We start from the raw sequence: 22,347 nt of genomic DNA, 5'->3' as shown, positions 1-22,347 counted from the left end.
TTAATAAAACCTCTCTCATTACAAGATTTTCAAAGAATAAAATTACATTTGTAAATACTAGAATTAGTTTTAGTATTTGTACTCATTTAGTATTTGTATTACTTGACATAAAAGCAGTATCAATAACATTTTAATAGCTTTCCATACACTCACCTGTTCTGAACTAAAAAGTCAACTATATGAAGGGATGTTCGATCAACTGACCTAACAGCAAGGTGAAGTGCTGTTTCATCTTGCTCCTAAGAATAAAATAAAAGAACACATTTGTTTCTTCTGATCTACAGAGAAGCAGAAATTTTATTAAGACATAAATTAGATCAATTAAAACATTTAATTTCAAAACATTCAGACATGTTTTATTCAGATTAAAACATCTCTTGTGAAGACTTTTATTTCTTCCCTTTTGTTCCTTTAAAGTAAACAAACAAACGGGTTGAAAACAAATAGATTATTGAATTATTTAATGTTTAATGTTTTAATACATTTAAAATGTGATAGTATTTGGAAACAATTTTAGATTAAACTATTTAATATCTTCTTTTGTTATTGTTAAATTACATCATCAAAAGGACAAGTGTTCAGAACAGTGTTTCAAATCTTATTTTCAACTAAGAAAAAATAGTCCTTTTTAATTAATGAAACATTATTGCACTTATAACAAGTTGTCTAATAAAATTTACAACACTTACATGGCCATTGGCCAGTGGAATTTTTTCTGTGAGATCCACACCGTCAGCATATACTTGGACTAATCCAAGAATGTCTCTTGATTTGACTGCTTCACAAAGAGCATGTAATTTAGTTGCATTGTCAGCATGCTTTTTCCTTGCATATTTTCTCTCAATATACTTGGCAGTAATATAATCTTTTCTTGCATTCCTGAAATTGAATATAATTTACTTCTATAACTTTTAGCAGAAGATACACATTAAAATTTCCATAAATACATGCAAGTCATTTGAAATAAAATCTGGGAAAGACGATTTCTCACTCATTATGATAATTTTTATTTTTAAATATGCATGTAAGACATGCAGTCTCGTATTTCCAGTATGAAATGTAGCTACAGAAGATGAATCAAATATCCAGTATGAAGACAGACCGTGAATTTTCCCCTCTGAACTCTAGTGTGAAGTTGAGATCAAGATTACCCAGCTCTATGTACAGAAGATATGTACAGCTTCATAATGCTGGTTTGCTAACAGCAGCCTGGCAGATTTATGTTTACCTGACTTGTACTCCTACACATGCTGGAAAGGGATGGAAGGCATGGGATACAAAAATCTGCCTTATACCTCCCCACGGACTATCCAGGCCTTGGATCTGTATTCACAGCAGTGAGTATGTCCTGTAAAGCAACTCTTCACCACAACCGTAACAGGGAGGATGTAGTGGAGTTTTTAGTTTCGCCTCTAAACTGAGGTGAAAACTTAGTACACTTGAATCAGCACGAGTTATCACTTTTGCTGTTGATACCCAACTAACAAGTGACTACTCCTCTTCTCATCACAGCAAGGCAGGAGCTTGCATGGCTCCCAAAGGCATAATTCCTTACCAGCTCTTGGGATGTACACATTTAGTAAAATTATTAGTAATTTTAATTATTGATATTAATATTCTGTATTATTATACATAGTGATAGTCAAAAATCATTTAAACTGCATGGTTTAACATTGATTCTGTCAGAATGGTGAAAGTCCAGATAACGTAAAATCAGCTTCAACCAAAGCCAATTCTTCTGGGTTTGTTTCTGTACCATTTACTAGCTCTTTTATGATGGACTAGTATCCAGCCAAGTAGGCGGCTGTCCTTGCTGTGTCTCTGCCATCACAGTTCAGTGTTTTCGAGGAATTCAATTAAATGTTCTGTCTTTATTCCACACAGTTACAGACTTAAGTCCTAGGTGTAGTTTCCAAACATTAGGTGTTTCCCTACCCTTGTGTGTGTCTTTAAAATTCCCAACAAGTCATATTTAATTTGTTTCTGTCCCACAAATCATGATTCAGAGAGTTGGTAAAATAATCCTTACTATTAGGGAAGGTACATTCAGATAAAGTTCAATAAAACAGACATGCAAAGCATCAGAAAAAAGGTTTACTCCTTGGCTATAACGCTATATATAAGACATTATACATCTTCCATGGCCTGCTGGTGCAAACCATAATGGCACAACCCATTAGCAATATTAAATTAAATGCCTGCCTTTTTCAGAAGTAGTGGCTCTTTACTTACATATCGCTGCTTGGATTAGGTTTGACCATCTCATCAACTGGCAGACAGAATTCCATAATCTCATTAAACCCAGCATTCCCGATATTCTTTGCAAGCTGTTAAAAAAAAAAATCCACAGCTCACTTAACAAACATGTTCAGTTGTTGGCCACACACATACTAGTGGGAGCAAAAGGGAAAATGGGAGTTGGGACTTTTTGTTTCTGATTCCTAGTTCTGCTACTACGTCAGAGGTCATGAACAGATTAGGTACCTTTTTGGAGGTCAGTTTTCAGCTGCAATTTAATACACAAACAAGTAACTACAGAATAATCCATCAAGACACCAGTTCATATAATAAATGCAAAATACTTTGTCCTGGGTAAGAACACACATACGAACTGCCACAGAGCAGCTGATATAACGTAACGTCTTTGTGTAGCAAAGCTGAGTACATTTTCTTCCTTTGAGGATTACAGTTCTCCTCTAAAATAATGCTAAATAATTAATGGGATAAGTATTTGTGAAGTCCTTCAATTTTTAATCTGAGAGGCACATTTGTATGTCAAACAGCTGTGTTCTTTTAAAAAGCAACCAAGGGTAAAAAGACTTGGAAACACAAAAAATTTGAATTCTAAGATCAGGCAAAGTTTACAGTAAGACACTATGTTCCAGGAGGTTCCCTTAGACTTGAAGAATTAAGCTTTCTTAAATTATGTTTATCCAGAGGCAACTTTCAAGATTGGAACAACATATCGTTAAAGCGACAAAAATATACTTGTGTTGGAAGTATTTTATAGCACTATTTTTAAGTTAATAAAAGCAATTTGATTACCAAAAGTTCAGATGTTCCCAGCACATCTAATGTAAGTGATTGCATTCTGGAATAGTGAACACCAAGTTCTCTATGGATTCCTGAGCATTCAATGCAAGTTAGAATTCCCAAATTTGTTGAAAGCCAGGTAGGATCTGAAACAGAAAGCACCCACATAATTAAAATTTATTCAGGTAATTATTTTATTCTAGAAAATGTAGTATACAGAAATTAAATTCTGTAAAATAAGATTCCTGTATGTGAATTATCAGGGGTTTTTTTTAATTTATGTCTTTACATTTACTCTATTGGGAAACACAAACCAAGATTTTTTTAATGGATAAAGAAGTGAAGATGCAGATTTTTTTTTTTTCCCCCCTGTAAAGGACATCTCCCTCCAAGGGAGCTGCTCAAACAGTCCAGTTTGTCATTCTCCACACGGCTTTCAGGAACTGCAATTTTCCATCACCAATATAATGGTGTCACATTCTCAATTGGGAGTATAGCATATAAGTGCAGTTCAAATTGAAGTAACAATGCCTACAGGGTTTCTTTTTGTATTTCAAGTATAGACTTTAGACTAAGTGAAGCAGCAGTGGTTCTGAAGTATACATAGAGCACCACACTATAGTGGATTCTCACTCAACTATTTCAAAGATAGTAAGGCTCATCCCTCTCCTTTCGTTACCCTTGCTTGTCTTTTCTTCTGGTATTTTGCATTCTTGCTATAACGTTCCCTCATGTTCCAGACAAATAATTAATTTCTGAAGATTTAGACAGCTTTGAAATTCATTTATTTGATAAAGGTTTGTTAATAGCTGTTTAGATTCTTCTCCTTTAAAAACAGCAGGATTGACTCCTCCCATAGTTTTATACTGTAGCTATTGCTGGAAGTTACTATTGATTTATAAAGTGCATACAGCTTCAGATCTGATGTTTTCAGCCACAGTTTCAGATCAAAAAAACCTAAGTCCTGCAGTGCCTCTGTGTCATAAAAGAACACAGGAAACAGCAGGATTTAAAAAATAATTTGAAGAGGATTAAAGTAGAAAATCATTGATCAACAAAAACCAACACTGCAAACCATAGTTAGCAGGTGCATTCTTTTCCAAATGAGCACAGTCTTAGACATCTTTGACTCTCAAAGTCAAACATAAAAAGTAAAAAAAAAAAAAAAAAAAAAAAAAAAAGAGATGTATTAGTAAAATGCTTGAAATATCTTACTGCTGTCAAGTTCTACCTAAATCTTACATAAAATATGGGCTAATAAAATAAGTTCAATTGATTTATATAAGCAAAAGTTACAATTAGCAAAATACATGGGAGAAAAATAAGCATCTTTGTAACTTTTCTCCCTACTGACAGTATGCATATAGCAAATCAGTCATACTAAAGTAGCGCAATTAAATTGTTAGCATATTCTACTATCTGTGTAATCTTTGTGAGATAAGGAGTAAAAGTGAAAGCGTAAAACATCAGCTTAAATACTCTCATGAGACATAGAATTTTTACCAATTAGAAATATGCTTAATTGAGTCACCTTGTGCTCCACAGTCACAACACACATCATTTCCAGTCATCCTCTGGACTTCAGATATAATTTCTTTTGTCAGTTCCTGGACAATATTATTTTCTCCTGTGTTATCATCTCCTTTGAATGCATTATTTAAAGCTTCCTCTTTGCTGTTTTGTAGCACAGATGTCCATCTAAAATGGCAGTAATATTTTGCTATTAAATGTTTTGGCACTTCTAAAGTTCAAGGTAACGTCTCAGTAGAACACCAGTATCAGAAACAAAATTAGCAAAGTAACTCACATTTGACATTCCTGTTCATCCTCTGCTTGAAAGTGGTACGTCCTGTCGTCTGCACAAAAAATAATTCACATACTGATTTAAAAAAATGACTAAAAAACTGATTTTGCAGAAATCTCTCAGAAAAATCTAAAATTAATTGATGTATGACTCCTGAGGTCTCTAGTCTCATCACTGGAGTGTTGACAGGCAAAAAGTCTATTTAGCAAGTTTCACTCATACTACCTACAGTTCATCTATGTTAGTACCTACGTTTACACAAAGTGGCTTGCTGCTCTTCAAACAGAAACTGTTTTCTTCAGTGCTGTGCTTCTATCACATAAGCAGCAGGAGAGCATAGTAATTTTTCCATGTTCTAGATATAACCTCAATAATCACAAGTCTAAAGTTCTGCTGGGGGTGGTGGTGTGTGAGATTAAAATATAGAGTCCGTATTTGAGTTTATCTCAAATATAAGAAAGATTTAAAGTTTCCAAATGAGCTCTTAAAACTGCAGTAATCAAAAAATGACAGAACAAATTTGACAGACACAAAGTCCAAACTACAATCAGGATAAGCCCCAAGCTGTTTCAATTAAATCAAGCTAAAAAATTTCAATTTACTACTACTTTCATAATTTTAAGCATTGTTATCATAGTGTACTATTAAAGAAAAAAGCATAATACATTTTAAGTCTATGAAACAAATGAGATATGATACAGTTTGGTGATTGAGTTGGACTTAAAATTAATATAGTTGATGAGAGGAACAGAGGTAAAGGTACTGGCAGAAAGATATTCTAGGTTGAAAATTCATAAAGTTTGAAAAATATTCAGGCAAAAATGTATTAAAAAATAGTTTCAAACATGGAAAATGTTAAGAGAGTGAGGATACATGAAAGGACAGAAAGGAAAGTGCTAGATAAAGAATACGAGATTTTATCTTGCCACAATACAGTAATTTGCAGCTTTTAAAAAACAAGGTATGTTTTTAAACTGTATAGCACAACAAAGTGAAGAAGCGACCTGGAGAAGGCTAAGAGGCTGGTTATGCCTTGTCATATGTATGATGGGACAAATTATAATGTTATGATAAGCTGATATTGGGCAAATTGTAACATGGTAATCAACAAAGAAAGAAAGTGCAAAAGTAAACAGGGAAGACCACTTGTTTGAGCAGAAATGGAAAAGCTGTATATTGCATACATGAGTACTAGTCCATTAACTTAAGTAGCGTATCTTACATTTACAAATAGAAAAGAACTTTATTCTCTGACAAAGGAACAAATGAGGAATAGATTTATACTCTTCTCCCCAAATAATTTGAGATATATATTTTAGTAATGTAGTTGTAGTATTGAGCCCATAAATATAATACTAAAATGTCTCAGTGAGAAAACAAAAGAAACATTCTACTATATAATTTCGTATCATCCCTTTCAGCTCCCCAAATTACTCAGTTTTGGTGTTTTTAGTATGTAGACTCTTTATCTCACCTTTATATCTACTGTGAGATAACAAAACTAAAAAAGTTTTTGGTATTTTCTTCACAGCTACATAGCAACCACTATGCTTAAATTTTAAGAAGTTTTGTCATGTTTTAAAAGCTTCTTCTGATCTTGTACAAAAGTTGTAACTTTCCAAGACGATCAGCTATGACATTTTCAATATAAAGAACGATGTCACAGCAAAAATATCGTTACTCTATTGTAAAGCAGCACACAATGATATAGAATAAAGATAGCTTTAAAAACAAGTGGTTTTCCAAAGAAACAGGTAGTTAGTTGCATTATGCTAAAATAACTGAAATGGTAAGTTGTCATAGGAAGGGCATTTTATAAAGGGAAGCATTCTACAATTGCGAAAACATTTAAGTGGATTATCGACACATCTACAAAAATAATGCAAACCCCTTTGATATTAGCTGCAAGTAAAAAGACCTAAACAACAAACCTACGTGATATGAGGTCAAAACATTTTTTCTCCTCTGGGTTTGTTTTCACTTGGCAGGTTAACAGATTGAGCTTTGCTGGAGGTCGGTTAGCCTATTTGAAGATAAAGTATACACATTTTAGTATATTGATACTGACTGAGCCCTGCAGTCCAAAAACATAGGATAACATCCCACTGGCCAAAAAGCCTTGACAAATGGCCATACATTAATTTTTAAGGTACCCAGGTTTTGATTTATGTTTTCTTCTGCATCATGGTTTGTAAACTACATTTTCTTATATTTGGCTATTTTGTTCACTGATAACTGGATAGACACTAGAATTTTGAAAGAGGAGAGGGGTAGAATCACTTTGATTATCACTACTCTGATCACCTTGCCAGTAACACTTATCTGAAGGAACCAGGTATGACAAAGAGACAGATCAATTTTACGTAAGTTTAATCCTCTAACATTTAGAAATCTAATTTAAAAAAATCAGTTGCCTAGATTTTCAATAATCAAATAATTTGACTCCTGCTAATGTCTTTAAAGAGAGCCTAGATAACCAGTTTAGAACAAACTCTCAATTTTTAAATCACTAAAGGTACACATTGAAGGAAAATAAGAAGTTTGCACAGAGCAGTCTTGCAACAAACATATGCAAAACTAAACTGAGATATTTAATAATCAAAAAATGTAGTGAAACAAAATACATTCTATAACTATATACATTTTCTAGTCAAGTTCCTCTCAGCTGTTTCAGTTCCTTATTGAATAAGAAGTGGCAATGTTTTACTAAAAGCAAAATGCACAAGCAAACTTCACTTTGAAAAAGTCTCATACAGGCTACAAAAACTTTTCAAATAGCACCTCTGCGCTAATCTCTTCCTTCCCTTAATCTGCCTGTCCTACAGACCTGGGGTAGAACCGTAAGATGTTATGTTTGCAGCCTTGACTTGTGGAATGGCTTGCATTTGCAAGTGCAAGTTTCACTCTTCTTGTAGAATAATTAAATCAGAAAGCAGATTTAACTAGAGAGGCTCTGCTCTAGACAATGACATCTGAAAAATTATAATTTGTTTAAATCATTAGGAAAGTACTATTATAAAGATAGCAGTATACATAAACACATTACCATACTTATTGTTGCGTTCTAACAATTTTAATCTATCAAGTTGCTAAAACAAGATTTAATCATCTAAACAAGAACCATTATCAAATGAACCTGAACTACCACATAAAGTAATTAACTTGCAATGAATCATAAGAAACGTACACCTTCTCAATCTCTTCTAAATTTATTGATGAAAACATTTCATTCAAAAAAGAAGGGAGAACATGTCTGAAGAGTACAGATTTCCTTGAAACAATCTGATAAAACGATGTAGCTGGCCAAAAAAGAACAACATCATTGTGCCTGAAGACCAGTAAAAAATCAAAACCATGGAGAAACATAAGAAGGGAAACAATTACGTATTTTTTTTTCCTGTTTAAAAAAAAAAGAAAAAAAAAAGAAGCATGATGTCCTTGAAAAACAGCACGCTCATGCTTTGCCCAACATAAACAGCAGACATAACAAGGTCATGCATGTTTGAAACAACAAACCTGCAGGTCACTTGCTGGGCAATGTAAAACAAATTGTACCCAAGAGAGGTTTTGGAGGCAGCAAGAGGACAATTAATTGACAACCACATTGTATTCTCTGCCTAGTAAATAGCTTTTCAAATTCCAGACATTCCTTTTAGTAGTAAAACTAGTTTTACTAGTAGTAATAGTAAAACTACTACTAGTTTTACTACTGTTTTCATTATTTTAGCCTATCAAGAACAGGAGTTCTTTGTAACCAGAAGCATACAAGAAAACATCTTGAAAATGCCAGCTTGGGCCCATTTTCTTAGTTATATTTAAATATACTTAATAGCCATAGCACTAAAGTTTCCAGTGTTTACATTTTTGATGTGTTTGTCCAAGAAGTATCTAGAAGCTGTCTATAATGAAAATACAAAATAAAGCAAACAAAAATCAAAATACAAGTATTTGGTAAACAAGCCACCAGGAAACTCATATATACCTTTCTCACAGGCTCTATGAGAATGTAAAAATGCAAGTAAATTCAGGTTAAGAAAGAATCCACTTGCCCCAGGACTTTGGATCTGAAGCGCATTCAGGACCTAACTAGTTTTCTGTAACTTATGAAGTTGTAAATGGATCCACTAAAATGCTTCAGAGAGGTCTGAAGGACCAATATACACAGAACTCGTTTCTCGGATAGGAGAATGCAGCGTAAGAACTCTGTATAAGGATCTGAGAACCCAAAGAAATGGCTGCAACATCCTAAAACACGTTCTGGGCCAATGTGCTGATCTCGGAATCCAAACATATTCAAAAGCTTTTAACTGAGGACCTCCTAACCTGATGTCAACATTAACAAGGGTATTAAAAAACCCTGACATCTTCGCATGTGACTGATACCACCACATTCATGCTTTTATCCTGTGGCTGAATAACAGCCTCTCCCCACCTGCCTCCCCAACACGTGCCCGTTACTTGGCAGAACACACACTTCTATCACATGGCAGATGCTGCTTGGGGAGAAGTTAGAGCCTCAAGACAAAGGAAGGCAAGGCTGTATAAATTCCTTAGCCACACTAGGCTGTAGGTTGAACCAGACTTTTGGCAGGATTAGGAGACACTAAAAATAGAAAATGGTAACAAATGTGTAATTGCTATTACACCATTTGTTTGAAACCTCTGGGTTTCATTTTCCTGCTTGAGTCTCTGATTAGACGATTGAATTTCAGACTACTAGTGAATTTTTGGACATCCATGTTACACACCAACACCCTGAAAAGGTGTGCTGCCACCTCTCATGCCATACATGCAGACTTCAGCATGAACTTGTGTTCCTTCATGGAGAAATTGTAATCCTCCATCCACCAAAACTGACTTCTTGTATGTTCTGGCAACAAACAGTGTAGGAATCAAAAGGTTAGGCCTCTAAGACAATACCGAGGACTGCCATGATATAGAGCTGATTTTTACAAAAGGCTTGAGCAAATGTGTGCACTTACTTAACAGATTGGTTGGCTGATTTCATTGTGCATTTTTTCTGGATATCACAGTGATTTACTTAAGAATCAAAAGATTAAATCTGATTCTTTTGCCTTCAGATTGCCCTGTTAATCATAATGGTAGATTAAAGTTTCCAGCAGTAAAGAAAGAACAACAAAAAAAAGATTCCTTGATGATGAGTCTCTCATACTCCTTTTTTGCAGACAACCAGCAAATTCCATTTAAGCTTTTTAAATACAAATCAACTTCGAGGAACCTGAGGTTCCTCAAATGTAAGTTTTTCCTTTGGGACTTCTTGATCTGGAAACCACTTAGGAATTCCTATTTACATGGTTCAATCTACTTCTATCATTGTTTTTTCATCCACGTATGTTAAATTGCAGTCAGGTAGATGACAGAAAATTTCCAACTGCTAATAATTACACAAAGGAGCGGTGTCTGGTTTTCCATCAACCATTACCTTGCACGTTGCTCTATGAATGCTAACTTCTTTGAAACTTTTAGTTGTCTAAAAGTGTAACTTCTGCACACGTGTATTCAGCGTTACAGCTGGGTTACTGACAGAGAACCAACCATATTCTCCCCATCCATATCAGGAGAGCGCTTGGCAGGCAAGTTTAAGTCAGAATACAGCATCTGCAACTGCCTGAAGATAGCTGTTCTAGAAACTAACTGAAAAAATAGTCCCTCATAAAGAGAGGCTAAAAGACCAAAGAACAGAAATCCATGAAGAATACTTAGCCTTTAAAGGAAAAGCATTTACAAATTCGTATTTGATAAAGCAGACAAAACTGACAACTGAATTTCTGAGAGATGGTTCATTTTGATGAACAGCTGGGAAGAATGACACATCGTATTTTAGAGACCAGGAGATATCAACCCTGAGAAAGCTTGGAAATCAATGTTGTTGCTTCAGCAGTCTCAGAAGACATTCAAAGCAGCCTAGAAAATTATTAACAAACAGAAATCACTTCTACCCATTTCAACGTCTATGAAACAAGCATTAATTTTTTACACAAAACTGCCATCAATACGTAAGGGGAAAGTAAGCAAATACGTAAAAATACTTTTTAGGAGTGTATGTTAAAACAAGAAGGTACTCTTTTAACTTTGTAATAGGAAAAGATCAAGACCAAACCTGTGAAACCCACATACCTAAACTCACATTTAAGTATCTACCTTAGTAACTGATTTCCAGCTAGGGCTCCACTGATTTCAGTGGGAACTTACTGCTTCTAAAAATGTTAGACCATCTGGTAGACAGCTTATAAAAAGAGAAGAACAACAGTATCTTGATAGACTCAGTAACTCTACTTCCATGTGAAAGTTTTAAAATTCTGCTCCACAAGTCGATTTTGTAGCCTCTGCCAGCTCTGAGCTGCCCTAGCCACACTCCTACCACCAGCATGTCCAATGCCAAGCGCATTTACAGCACACAGAGACACCACTATAGAAAGACTAACAGACTTTTCTCTGACAAAGACACACTCATATACACTCAAATGAGAACAGGGATAAACTGGTGGACAATTCCAAAGCCACAGTAACAATTCTACTTTGCAGATCTGGTTTTGCACTTCTCCTCAACTACTGGTTGTCAATTCAGAAGGCAACAGCTTGTGGTTAGATGCACAAATGACAGATTGATTCATTTTTGCTGCCAGGGTCAACTTGTAGTCATAGCAACAGGCATAACAGGATGAAGAACGGAACGGTTCATAACAGGATCAAGAAACAGGACTGTTTATTAGACCAAGAATGGGAAATACTGTCACTGAGTTGATTTCTGCCTTAAGAAACTTTATTAAAAGTTTTGAGAAAGCAATATAAAAAGAGAAAAGTTATGGGAAAGCAAAAACAGCTGAGTTCAAAGCCAAGTGTAAAAGGTCCCAAACTATGAAAGTATAAAGTTTTAAAACTTTAAGTATAAATATTAAAAGTTGTTAGCGTATTTCAAATATTGGTAGCAAAGAAAGAGGGACTTCTAACTCTCTATATCTTGTCATTCTGGTAGAAGTTGCCTTCAGAGTTGGTTTTCCCCAACAGCTACTGCCCAGGAAAGCTACCTTCATAACAAATTACCATATAGCAGAAAATTTGGGAGAGAGAAGAGAGTCAGCATTCTCTCAGTTTGTCTTGAAAATATAAAAAGTTGTTTAACCCATATCTAAACATAAAAAGTTGTTTAACCCATATCTAAAAGATGGCTTAATGCCCAACCATATCTTTCCAAAAAAATGAAATTAGAATTTATATTTTTAGACAGTCTGGTAAAATACGAACAGTTTACATGAACTAAATGAGTCATTAAAAAAGCCATTTTTTTCCCATTAACAGTCATGAGCATTAAAACAGTTGTATTTTTAGATACTGTGTATGTCTTGATATATTTCTGAAAGACTGCCTAAAAAAAAGTATCCATCATATTCAAAACGCTGCATCAGGAATCTAGCTAATTCCAAATTATAAATATAGACCAGCATAGCTTGCCTTTTTGTATTAGCAACCATGTACATAAAATACTGTAAACAAATACTTACTGTACCATGGGAAATTGTAAGAAAACCATTTTTAACTGAGCACTTCCTTTTCTGCCACACTTTTCTGATTCTGGTTTAAAGGGGGGGAAAAAAAAAAGTGACTCAGTTTTTAATATATTTAGTATTACATTGCTTCAGCTCTTAGGACCTAATTTTTTTTTTCAGTAGAATCCAGCAGTACTTACCCATCACTTTTCTTGTACAGACTACCATTTCGTTCAGTGCCATGTTCCTTGTTTCCCTGAGGCTGATGTAAACTGTAAGCTGTACTCTGACGAATCTGAGAATCCTGAAATATACAGAACAGCAATTTGTAATGCATTGCACACTTTCAACCAAAATATCCCCCCTATTTAAGAGTTTCAGAGCCTTTCCTTCCTGCTGTAATCCCACAGGCCAAACAAAGCACTTTTTCCTCCTCAATGAGAGAGAACAAGATCCATTTCTTTTTTCAGATGGCACAAAAAACATTTGAGAAGTAGCCATTATCAGCACCTGCCAAAATCCTCTTACTTGCTTTTATTTAGTTTATTATTGGCCTTAATATATGGGGGTTTTAACCCAAAAATTAACTGAGCAGCAGGCTTTCCACACATGCAAACACTGCAGTATACAAACACTAAAGATTATTATTATCTGCAATTTCTAGGGCACCCTTCCATTGTAAAAAAATTACATACATAAAATTCAAGAAGTGGTTTTCCTTGTGGAAACTGAGTCAAATTATTTTCTGAAAAGCAGAAGAGACCTCCTGGAAAATAGTTCAGGAGGCATAATTGTAAAGTTATTTCCATAAGAAGACTAACTTAAACCAAAACATCTTGAACAAAGTAGAATTCTGGGACCCGAAGTGACAAGAATTAACTAAACCCTTCTCGCTGATCTCAGAACAACCCAGAGGCAGGACCCACTGCTGCAAGAGTCCAACTTCTTAAAAAATAAGAACCTGATAATGAGGAATCTGATGTGTAATGCTATATTAGCAGCAGTAACATGATGGGATGGACTTTTCAATGCATGCAGTAACAATGACTAGTACTTATAATATTTATTATTTTCTTTTCTACTATCTTTGCTCTATGGACATAATACACCTCTGTTATATATGGCAGATAATACAAGTATAGCGAGGGAAAAAACCACAAAGAAAGCAGCTCACTTAAATGACTATCTGAGCTATTCTAAGCAAAAACTTAAGAGCTATTAAGAAATAAACTTACTAATTTGATAAAAAAATCTTTTTTGCTAAAAAGATGAGATAGTGCGTCTCAGATAGACTAGGAGTACAATCACAAGAGACATAATTTTGGGTTTTCAGAGTGTACATATGATAAAACATACAGTGATCTAAAAAGTAAGAATTAAGGAGATAGTTTGTCTCTCATTACAATTAACTTCATACATTTTATTAACCTAAGTATAAGACATCTCTGGATATAAGCAGGGGAAAAAAACCAACTAAATCCAAGAACACACTTGGACTGTGCTTTTCCCTAAAGAATGCCAGCTCAGATGGAATACGGCTCCTTTACAAGCTCCAGCAGCACATTTCTGCTACCAAAGCTACTAATGCAGCCAAAGGTGTTCAGGATCCTCCTCAACAGTAGTGGCAACACATGACAGGTCTGAAATACGGTGGTAGGGACAGAGCTACCACCTACACCCCTGTTCAGTGCACTTAGGACTCCACACCTCCAGGCTGCAGGATTTCAGGCTCATCCTGAATACAGTACTAGAGCTCAGTGCCCCTGAGAACCATAAGCCTAGCTCAAGACAGGCTGCAGCACTCCTTGGTGCTCCTTTTCAGCAGAAGCAACCCATGCCCACTTCCCTGTCTCTCAGCTAGTGATCTAGGAAGCCATAGCAGGTTGCTACAACATTTATCCGAGGCTTTTGAAGGCACTACAAAAACACCACTTAAATGTCCGTGCCTGACAAAGCATCCCTTCAGATTTAAACCAGTCTGTTTACCATTCCTCTCCAGCCTGTTTACACACAATTATTTGGTTTTGCACTCTGGCTGCCCAACATAAAAATAGAACAATATTTTAAAAGAATTCTCATCACTGACTAAGAATCGCTGCACACGTACATTTACTGACTTCTGAAAAAAATCTGATCTGGCACTGCCTATTGTGTCCTACCAATGCCTTGATCTCTGCCTCCCATTAGTCAGTAAAGGAACTCCATTCCCAAGAAGATTAGAGGCCTTACAGGAAATTAATTTCAGTTCTCCGCATCCTCAATTATGTAAAGATTTTAGATGACCTCCAACACCTGCCCATAGCACTATTCCCATTACTTAAGACTGTGCTGCTACCTTTTGTGGAATATTTTCTGCTGCATTTTGGCTACCTCCCTTCAGCTGTTGTTTACACTCAGCTGCTGTGTTTGGCCAAACTGGCAAGCCAGTAATACAAGCTTCCTGCCTTATTTCAACCAGAAAGGAAGCTGCTGTAGCTGACGTGTATTTCCACACATTCATTATTATGAACAGTATCTTTAAAAAATTTAATACTATTTCATGAAAGGGTGTTAAGGACAAGACAAGGAGATTTTCAATTTTAAATCCCCGTTTCAGGCCGTGACCAAATCAATAGTGTCCAACATGATCGCCAGATGATGGTTTTCCACAGCTCTCTGACAAGCAACTTCATGATTTTGATGTAGCTCCTAACAGACGGGATGCCATACCACAAATCACCATCACAATTAACATCCTTCCAGGCAATTTCAGCATGCTTTTTCCACATGCAGGCTCCCCAAAGGATCTTCCCTTATTTCTGGTTTGCATATTGCACATAACAGAAGTAAAAATCACAGATAATAGGGTCAGACCCAATGGCCTTATTGGAGGAGTAGGAAAAATGTACATTACCTATGGGAGGAAAGGGATCAGCGCAGGATATAGAACATACCTAGCGCAGAGTATTGTGATTTTAAATATCTCTTGAACATAACAAGATCAGAACAGACTGACGTACACAAGCCTAAGAAACTGAACTTTGTCCACTTTATCAGCTTTGAAATGCAGATAGGCATACAAAAAAAAAAGGTGAGTCATTTCATTGCAGCATGTTTATAGTGAATCACTTCACTGACCATAAAAAGGTTTGAAATTATTTCTTCCAAAGACAGACTGACTTCTAAATCAAGCTGAATAGCATAGCTAAAAATGAAAGAAATGTGAAAACAGTATTCTGTAAAGATGGTCTGTGACTATGGATAAGCGAGATTCTAAAAACCTATTTATCAGCCCCAATATTTGAACACAACAGAACTTTCCACACCAGGTGCTTTAACTTATACACGGCAAATTTTGGCTAGCCATTCCACAGCTCCCATGGAGCGGGATTTTAGACTGTTCAAATCACTTCTGTGCGTAAGCTGCCATAAAGCCCTTACAGCCCTCCAAGAGCCTTAGCTTCTGCATTTGCAGGATCATTGCCAAGCGGATGCTTCAGAGATCCATCCCTTATCTATTACAGCCCCACAGAGCCTCCAACAGATGTATTTGCCAGAACCCCCTGCAGGCAGCCTCTCCTATAGCACAGCTACCGTAATTTTTGTCAAAAACCACAAAATCTATCCTATTTTGCAGTGGCCTAAATAGATTATAGGTTCCACCAAACATGTAGAAGAAGCAGAAGCAAATCTAAACACTACAGTAAGGCTACCTTCAGAGAGGATACGGGAAAGAGAGAAATGAAGACAACATGACTCTAAGGTTGACCCCAAAACTTGTAGGAGCTCTACAGTTTGAAAAATAAAAGTTTAAAAATTACGGAGGTGTACACGCAATGACGTTTCAAAAAGAAGTTTCAATACAAACCAGGTTTGAGGAAGTTCTGTGCAGGAGGAAACTATGTATACAGGCACAATAAAAAAGGTTCACTATGAGTGTTTGTGTCTTTTTTTTTTTAAAAAAAACGCAACAGAAACAATATATGTCAACGTTCTATTATTTCATATATGAAGTCCATTTTAATTAAAAATACATATATCTTCAAAATCTTGCAAGAACATCAAATCAAGCAACTGGATTTAATTCCCAAAAGAGACTGAAAAGGAAATCACCAATTTGTCTTACAGCAATTTTCTTTCCCAAGAACAATCTGATAACTTTTTTTTTTTTTTTGGTACTACAACAAACAGAAGAGAAGAAAAAAAGAACCAGTCTTTTCATACCAACAGAAAAAAGCTCAGAGGAAAAATCCAGTTTCTTGAAATCTGAATGGAAATCATGCCAACTATTTTCATTAAAACATAGTAACACTTACTCTCCTAGACTTCGGTCACAAAATGTAAATGCATTTCAGGAAGGAAAAAGAAATCAGTTATAGTAAAGGAAATTACAGTGCAACAAGAATAATATTACTGGGTCGTACAGTAAATTATACCAGGATTGTTTGGCATTCCACTGATTAACCGACGTTTTCAAAAAACTTTAAAAATAATTATAGTACTTCTCACGCTCTGCAGGTAAGCATCTATATCTAAATTTGCAGAATTAATAAATAATGAATATAGCATAAAGCACTTTTTACACTTGTTTTTTTTAATGCAACAAAAACAGTACTAGTAATAAATTTATGTGTATTATTACATTTTTCAGTATGTGAGAAGATGTGTGCTCACCACATCTTCCATATACATTTAACATCAGTATCACTGATAAACAGGTAAACATAGAGAAGCAATATTCCCAGCAACCATGAAACCCAACTGCTTCTATTACCTCTCTTGAACAAAGACCCAAATAAAATACGAAGCCTGCTAACACACCCTAAACAGCAAAGACTCCTTATTGAGAGTGGGCAATCAATGGTGAATCGAAAGTAGTCACCATTTCCACTAGGATCGCTAGTCTTTCATTCCACAGAGCTCAAATTTGGAAGTTTTTAGCAAATGCACTCCTCAGTGAGTCCTAAATGCCAGGCAGAACCTAAATAAGTGCCTGCAAACTGTATGGGACTTTGTACACAATGGTCATTACCACAAACTTCACATGGTAACAAACAGCACCTCAAAGTGAAGAGCATTTAAGACTGTTCAAATGCCTATCAACAAGTTACAGAATAACAGAATGGTCTGGCTTGGAAGGGACCTTTAAAGATCATCTAGTCCAACCCCCTGGCCATGGGCAGGGACATCTTTCACTAGATTAGGTTGCTCAACAACCATCATCTGGCCACCGGTAAGAGCTAGGAGTTACCATAACCTTTATGGGAAGATGAAAGCAAGACTGGAAAAGATCAAGGAAGTCTGAGCTCTACAGACTCAACTATTTCATGGTGATCCCTCTCAGAAAGAGAATCTGAAAAGGAGGGAGGAGGTTCATTCATCACTTACTTATGGCCCAGCAGCCACACAAAGGAAGCTGGCTGGCATTTATTTATATGAAGAGGAAACGCTAGCAATCTGAAACAAAAGTAGACCCAGTATTTAGGATTAGTTTATACAAAAGATGCTTGCTTCCAGATCAGAGTTTGCCAAAGAAAATGACCCCAGAATTCTTTAAATCTAACAGCAATCATAACCACAACTCAAAAAATACTTATTTGTTAGATTGCCGAACTGACCCAGCTCTTGCATGTTTGAAAACTGGCACCTTGCAGCAGAGTAGCAAACTTAAATTGTCATTTTTGCAGATGATGACAAGAGGTATTTTGGGATTTGAAGTTCAGTTTTACATAATCTTTATACAGTTTAGAATATTATTGTGAGGTAAGATTGTACTAATGGGGTCTCCTTGATACTGCCAAAGTTCTTCCATTCTCAGTTTGAGCAACATAGACACCATTGTCTGTTAGTTCACAGACAGTGCACCATCTTAAGTATTTTGCAATATTGGTAACAAAAAGAAATTATTTTGCAATAAGTCTCATATATTTTTAGCAGGAATTCATTTTTTAAAAAATCTGCCTTTGTCAGAAACATTCAATATCATCATCAAAACAAAGATGAATAAACAAAAGAAATTGGATGCTGATAAAAGTCAAAATAACTCTATTTCAAATACTAACATTACATCAGAAGTAATTAAAATGGGTATTCCAATGTTAAACCACGTTATATGCTCACCTCTTTCTGATCAACCTGGAGTGCTGATTTTAAAATATCTCTAAGCTGTGTTAACTGTCTTCTTTCCTCATCTTGTGCTTGTTTAATCTTGAATGAAGAAAAACACAGGTTAAAAACATTATTGTTCCTTTTCAACGCAGTTCTTCCAAACTTGCTACTTAATTGGTTCATTTTTCTGATAAATGTTCAGCAAGAATGAAAACATAAAGAGAAAAGATAACGTGATCAGTTTATTTTCCTTTATATCTTCAGAAAACTTGATAATGGCTAGGATGTTGCTGTGCTAAGATTTTGATATTGCCTCACACTGTTCTTGCTTCCTTGTGTTCAATTTGAAACCATATGTTATTTTCCACCTAGTCAGTAAACATTTTAGAGTAAAGGCTGTTTTCCTAACATTTTACACAGTGGGGTCCTGAACTGAAACTAAGGCTTCTGGATATGATAGCAAAACAAAATTTTACTCAAAAATCTACTCAAAACCTTAAAATGCTGACTATTAAAACAGTCAGCCAACCTGAACCAAATGATCACAGTTCTACTGTAAAAAGCTAAGTTTACAACACAAATGTGAAAGGCTGCTACTCACTGTATAAAGATCTGTTGAGAGTGTCTCAATTGAAGGCTTGAGACTTTCAACTGCTTTTAACCCATCCTGAAAGAAACTTTAAAAGAAAAACAAAAAGCAAACTGTTATTAAACTTCACTTTGTATTTTCCATTTAAAAAGTTGCCAAAGAATTGCATATTATTATGCCATGCCATAAACTTCAAAACATTAAATGTTTATTTTTTATGCATCTTTGGCTGATCCACCTCTATTTCCATCATAGCTTATTCTAACATGCAAAATCCCCAGTTAGATTCAGAACTGCCACAATCCACTGCCACATAAGTTTTCCTCATTCTCACCTCAAATACAGGTTCTCATCCCACTTTTTTGAAGGCCCAGAACAAGCAAGATTCATTTGTAGAACAGCAAAAGCTCTAGTAGATATAAAATAATTGTGACTTCTTGGAGCCAAATAACTTCACATCTGATGCAGTCTTCCTACTAAAGGAAAACCCCTTTGTTTTCCAAGCATTAATTACGCAAACTGAACATGCTACATCTTACTGTATCATATGGCACAGTAATGTTATCTATGCCAAATATTCCAGCTCTTTAAAAAAAAAAGTGAGATTTAAAAAATAAATTTAAAGAAACCACAACTACATGCACATTTGATTAAAAATTGCTGCACCATTTGCAACAGAAAATATTTTCACTCTGGGAGGCAGACATGAAAGTGACAACACAACACAGCATTTATGTTGTTGAAGTTTTATTAAATGGACAGAGCAGATGAATGACATACTGCAAGTGAAACTGATTTTAAAAGCAACATAGCTATATAGGGAAAAAACCTACATAGATGCAGACTGGTCTTTTAAGATGAAAACTTACAGATTTGAACAGGTTAACAGCAGCTCTTTCAAGTTTATAGCTATGATTTTATTGCTATATTATTGATCTATAAGACTACCATAAAGAAGCACATAATTCTAATGAGAGCTTTGTGTTTTATTACGGAGTCCTCCAATTAATTAGAAAAAGAGTGATTCTTTCAATATAGTTTTATCCCACTGCTTATGCAATTTATTTTTCTTGAGCACAGAATTAATTTAGATCATTGCTAGATACACTCAAAAAAGCCCATCAAAACTAATGGACCACTAACTAACAGACTAAACTAATAGCTCTGTTTCAAGAGTAGTTTATGAAATATGCCCAATTATTGTGCGGCACTCCTTTGGAACAGACAATTATATTCTATGGGACTAGCTCAACCTCATTACATGTTTTGGAATGCAGTAACAAAAGGAATGACTAATCTATGACAAAAGCAATTTTTCAAAAGACATCAGCAAGAACAGTTGAATATTAGATTTATTTTGAAAAAATCTAGGAAAGTGTTATGATGATATCAAAAGTTTAAAACAAAACATTGCTCCAGTTATTGTGTAGATACAAAGAAAACTAAAACATACTTGCACTGAGCATGAAAATACTTGATCAAGTTCTGAAGCAAGTCCACTCCTTTTTTAATCTTGATTTCATTGACTTTCAGCAGGTACTGTTAAAACAGTAATTCACAAAAGGAATTAATTATTACTGCTACAGTATTTTTTTAACATTTTATTTTCAATTATATTTCAACAAGCTTTAACAGTTGCAGATTTAGAAGACCTAAAAGAGAATGCATCAAACAGTGGCTTCAAGGGTTAATCACACAAAAGCAATTGTTGTCACTGATGATTTTTGATAGCCTGTGGGGATACTTCATTATGATTAGTTCAAACTGTTAAAACATCCTTCATGGCTCCTAGTGGAAGACTGTGTTAAAGGAAGCATAAAGGGGTTTGTGTAGTAAATTTAGGAACCCATTCTTAAACCTAGCAGCCCACCTAGGTGTCTATCTCACTGGTTGTTAAATTCATTGCTAAATAGATGTCATTAAGGAAGAAAGCAGTTTATTCAAAAAAAGTGAGGGGTTATTTTAATCATATTTAAATCTGCATTCTGATTTTAACGTTTCCTCTATCAATTCAATTCCTTATACATGGTAATTACAGCAAATTACAGTTTAGCAAGAGATTTTGAAAATTTAGTCTCAAGCTAAAAAAAAGTGTAATTAATGTCCTTTTGCATGAGGCACAATCAAAGTCCATATTAAGTGACAGCTCCTCCCCCGAATGCCAAAGCACAAAAGACGTCAGCCATGCAAGCAGAAGTAAGATTGACCAAATATTTACAGGAGTCCTTAACGGTCCATTAAATGATGACAATTTTTAACCCCTCCTTAGATAGTGACCTCCAAGCAAAGGAGTGAATGTCTTCTTAGCAATGCTCTAATGCATCTGGTTCTCCCTTATCCACAGTACACCCTCAATGTTTTAAACCCACTAAAATAAAGCGGTATCCAAGTGCCAGCTTTCAATGTTGCAGCTTTTTATGCTGGTTCAGGTGAACAGATGAGTAGCCTAAATGTAGACATGTGCACTGGATAGTATTTAGTTAGAAGAATCACCTTCTAGCTCCTGTTAATTTAAAATGAGCTCTAGGCATCTGGTATTCCGTTCATTTTCACAGTTTATAGAGAACTAGCCTGTACTTATGATACAACTTCAATATGTCACACTTCTGACTTACTAAGAAAACCAAAACAAAGTCCCCTTTTACGACTATTCAGAGGTAACAAAGTATAAACTTCTTTTCTCAAAAAGCAGAAGAAATACAGGATACACTTCAGCTCTTCCACGTTTAAGGTAACTTGATTCAATTTCACAGACTTCACCCTGCATTTTATTATCTCTACAACTGACTAAAGTGAACTGCTCCTTTACTGGACAGGAGGAAGAGAGAAGCATCTGTTCCTGGTTGTTTCTTAGGAAGGATACAGATGGGCAATCAGCTGGCAACATCCATATGTTTATTGGGTACTCAAATCCCTTCATCCATTTTGAATACCTTAGTCTGACTCCATATAGCAATGTGAAGCTTTTATACTAAGTTTCAGTGCATGCAGTTACTAAAAGTGGTATTCAGGACAACTGCTGTTAAGCTGCGTTGGCATATGAGTCAAATTAGCTCTAATCATCATAGTTAAAAGAGAAGGAACACCATAGTACATTTTTGAGTTGATGCATAGAAAGAACAAACACAGCAACTTGAATTCCCAACCACGGATCCTGACATGCCCTTAAACAAATCAAACCAAAAATATTCATATCAGATTTAACATACTGCAAAACCACAAAGATTTCAAAGTAGAAACATTCTGAAATGTCTTGAAAGACAACGGGATTCCATCCTTAGCACTTTTTTTTGCAGCACCAGCCGAACAGTGTGCCAGACTGGAGT

General features: G+C 35.3%; 1 protein-coding gene across 1 annotated transcript in view; it reads right to left on the bottom strand.

The window, feature by feature from the left end:
- Positions 1 to 22,347, bottom strand: part of ASAP2 (ArfGAP with SH3 domain, ankyrin repeat and PH domain 2) — a gene marked incomplete at its 5' end in the record, with an annotated part of 41,355 nt that overhangs the window by 18,535 nt on the left and 473 nt on the right. The window contains 12 exons of the mRNA XM_009580947.1: positions 154 to 239; positions 690 to 879; positions 2,233 to 2,327; positions 3,046 to 3,179; positions 4,565 to 4,731; positions 4,841 to 4,889; positions 6,773 to 6,860; positions 12,361 to 12,430; positions 12,546 to 12,649; positions 18,445 to 18,531; positions 19,034 to 19,109; positions 20,475 to 20,560. Of these exons, the coding sequence (XP_009579242.1) occupies positions 154 to 239; positions 690 to 879; positions 2,233 to 2,327; positions 3,046 to 3,179; positions 4,565 to 4,731; positions 4,841 to 4,889; positions 6,773 to 6,860; positions 12,361 to 12,430; positions 12,546 to 12,649; positions 18,445 to 18,531; positions 19,034 to 19,109; positions 20,475 to 20,560 (1,232 nt within the window). The remainder of the gene's footprint in view (positions 1 to 153; positions 240 to 689; positions 880 to 2,232; positions 2,328 to 3,045; positions 3,180 to 4,564; positions 4,732 to 4,840; positions 4,890 to 6,772; positions 6,861 to 12,360; positions 12,431 to 12,545; positions 12,650 to 18,444; positions 18,532 to 19,033; positions 19,110 to 20,474; positions 20,561 to 22,347) is intronic.

Source organism: Fulmarus glacialis, unplaced genomic scaffold (assembly GCF_000690835.1).
Source record: "Fulmarus glacialis isolate BGI_N327 unplaced genomic scaffold, ASM69083v1 scaffold2487, whole genome shotgun sequence".
NCBI lineage: Eukaryota > Metazoa > Chordata > Aves > Procellariiformes > Procellariidae > Fulmarus > Fulmarus glacialis.
The sequence above is the reverse complement of the archived record's forward strand: the minus strand, read 5'-3'. Positions and strand labels throughout refer to the sequence as shown.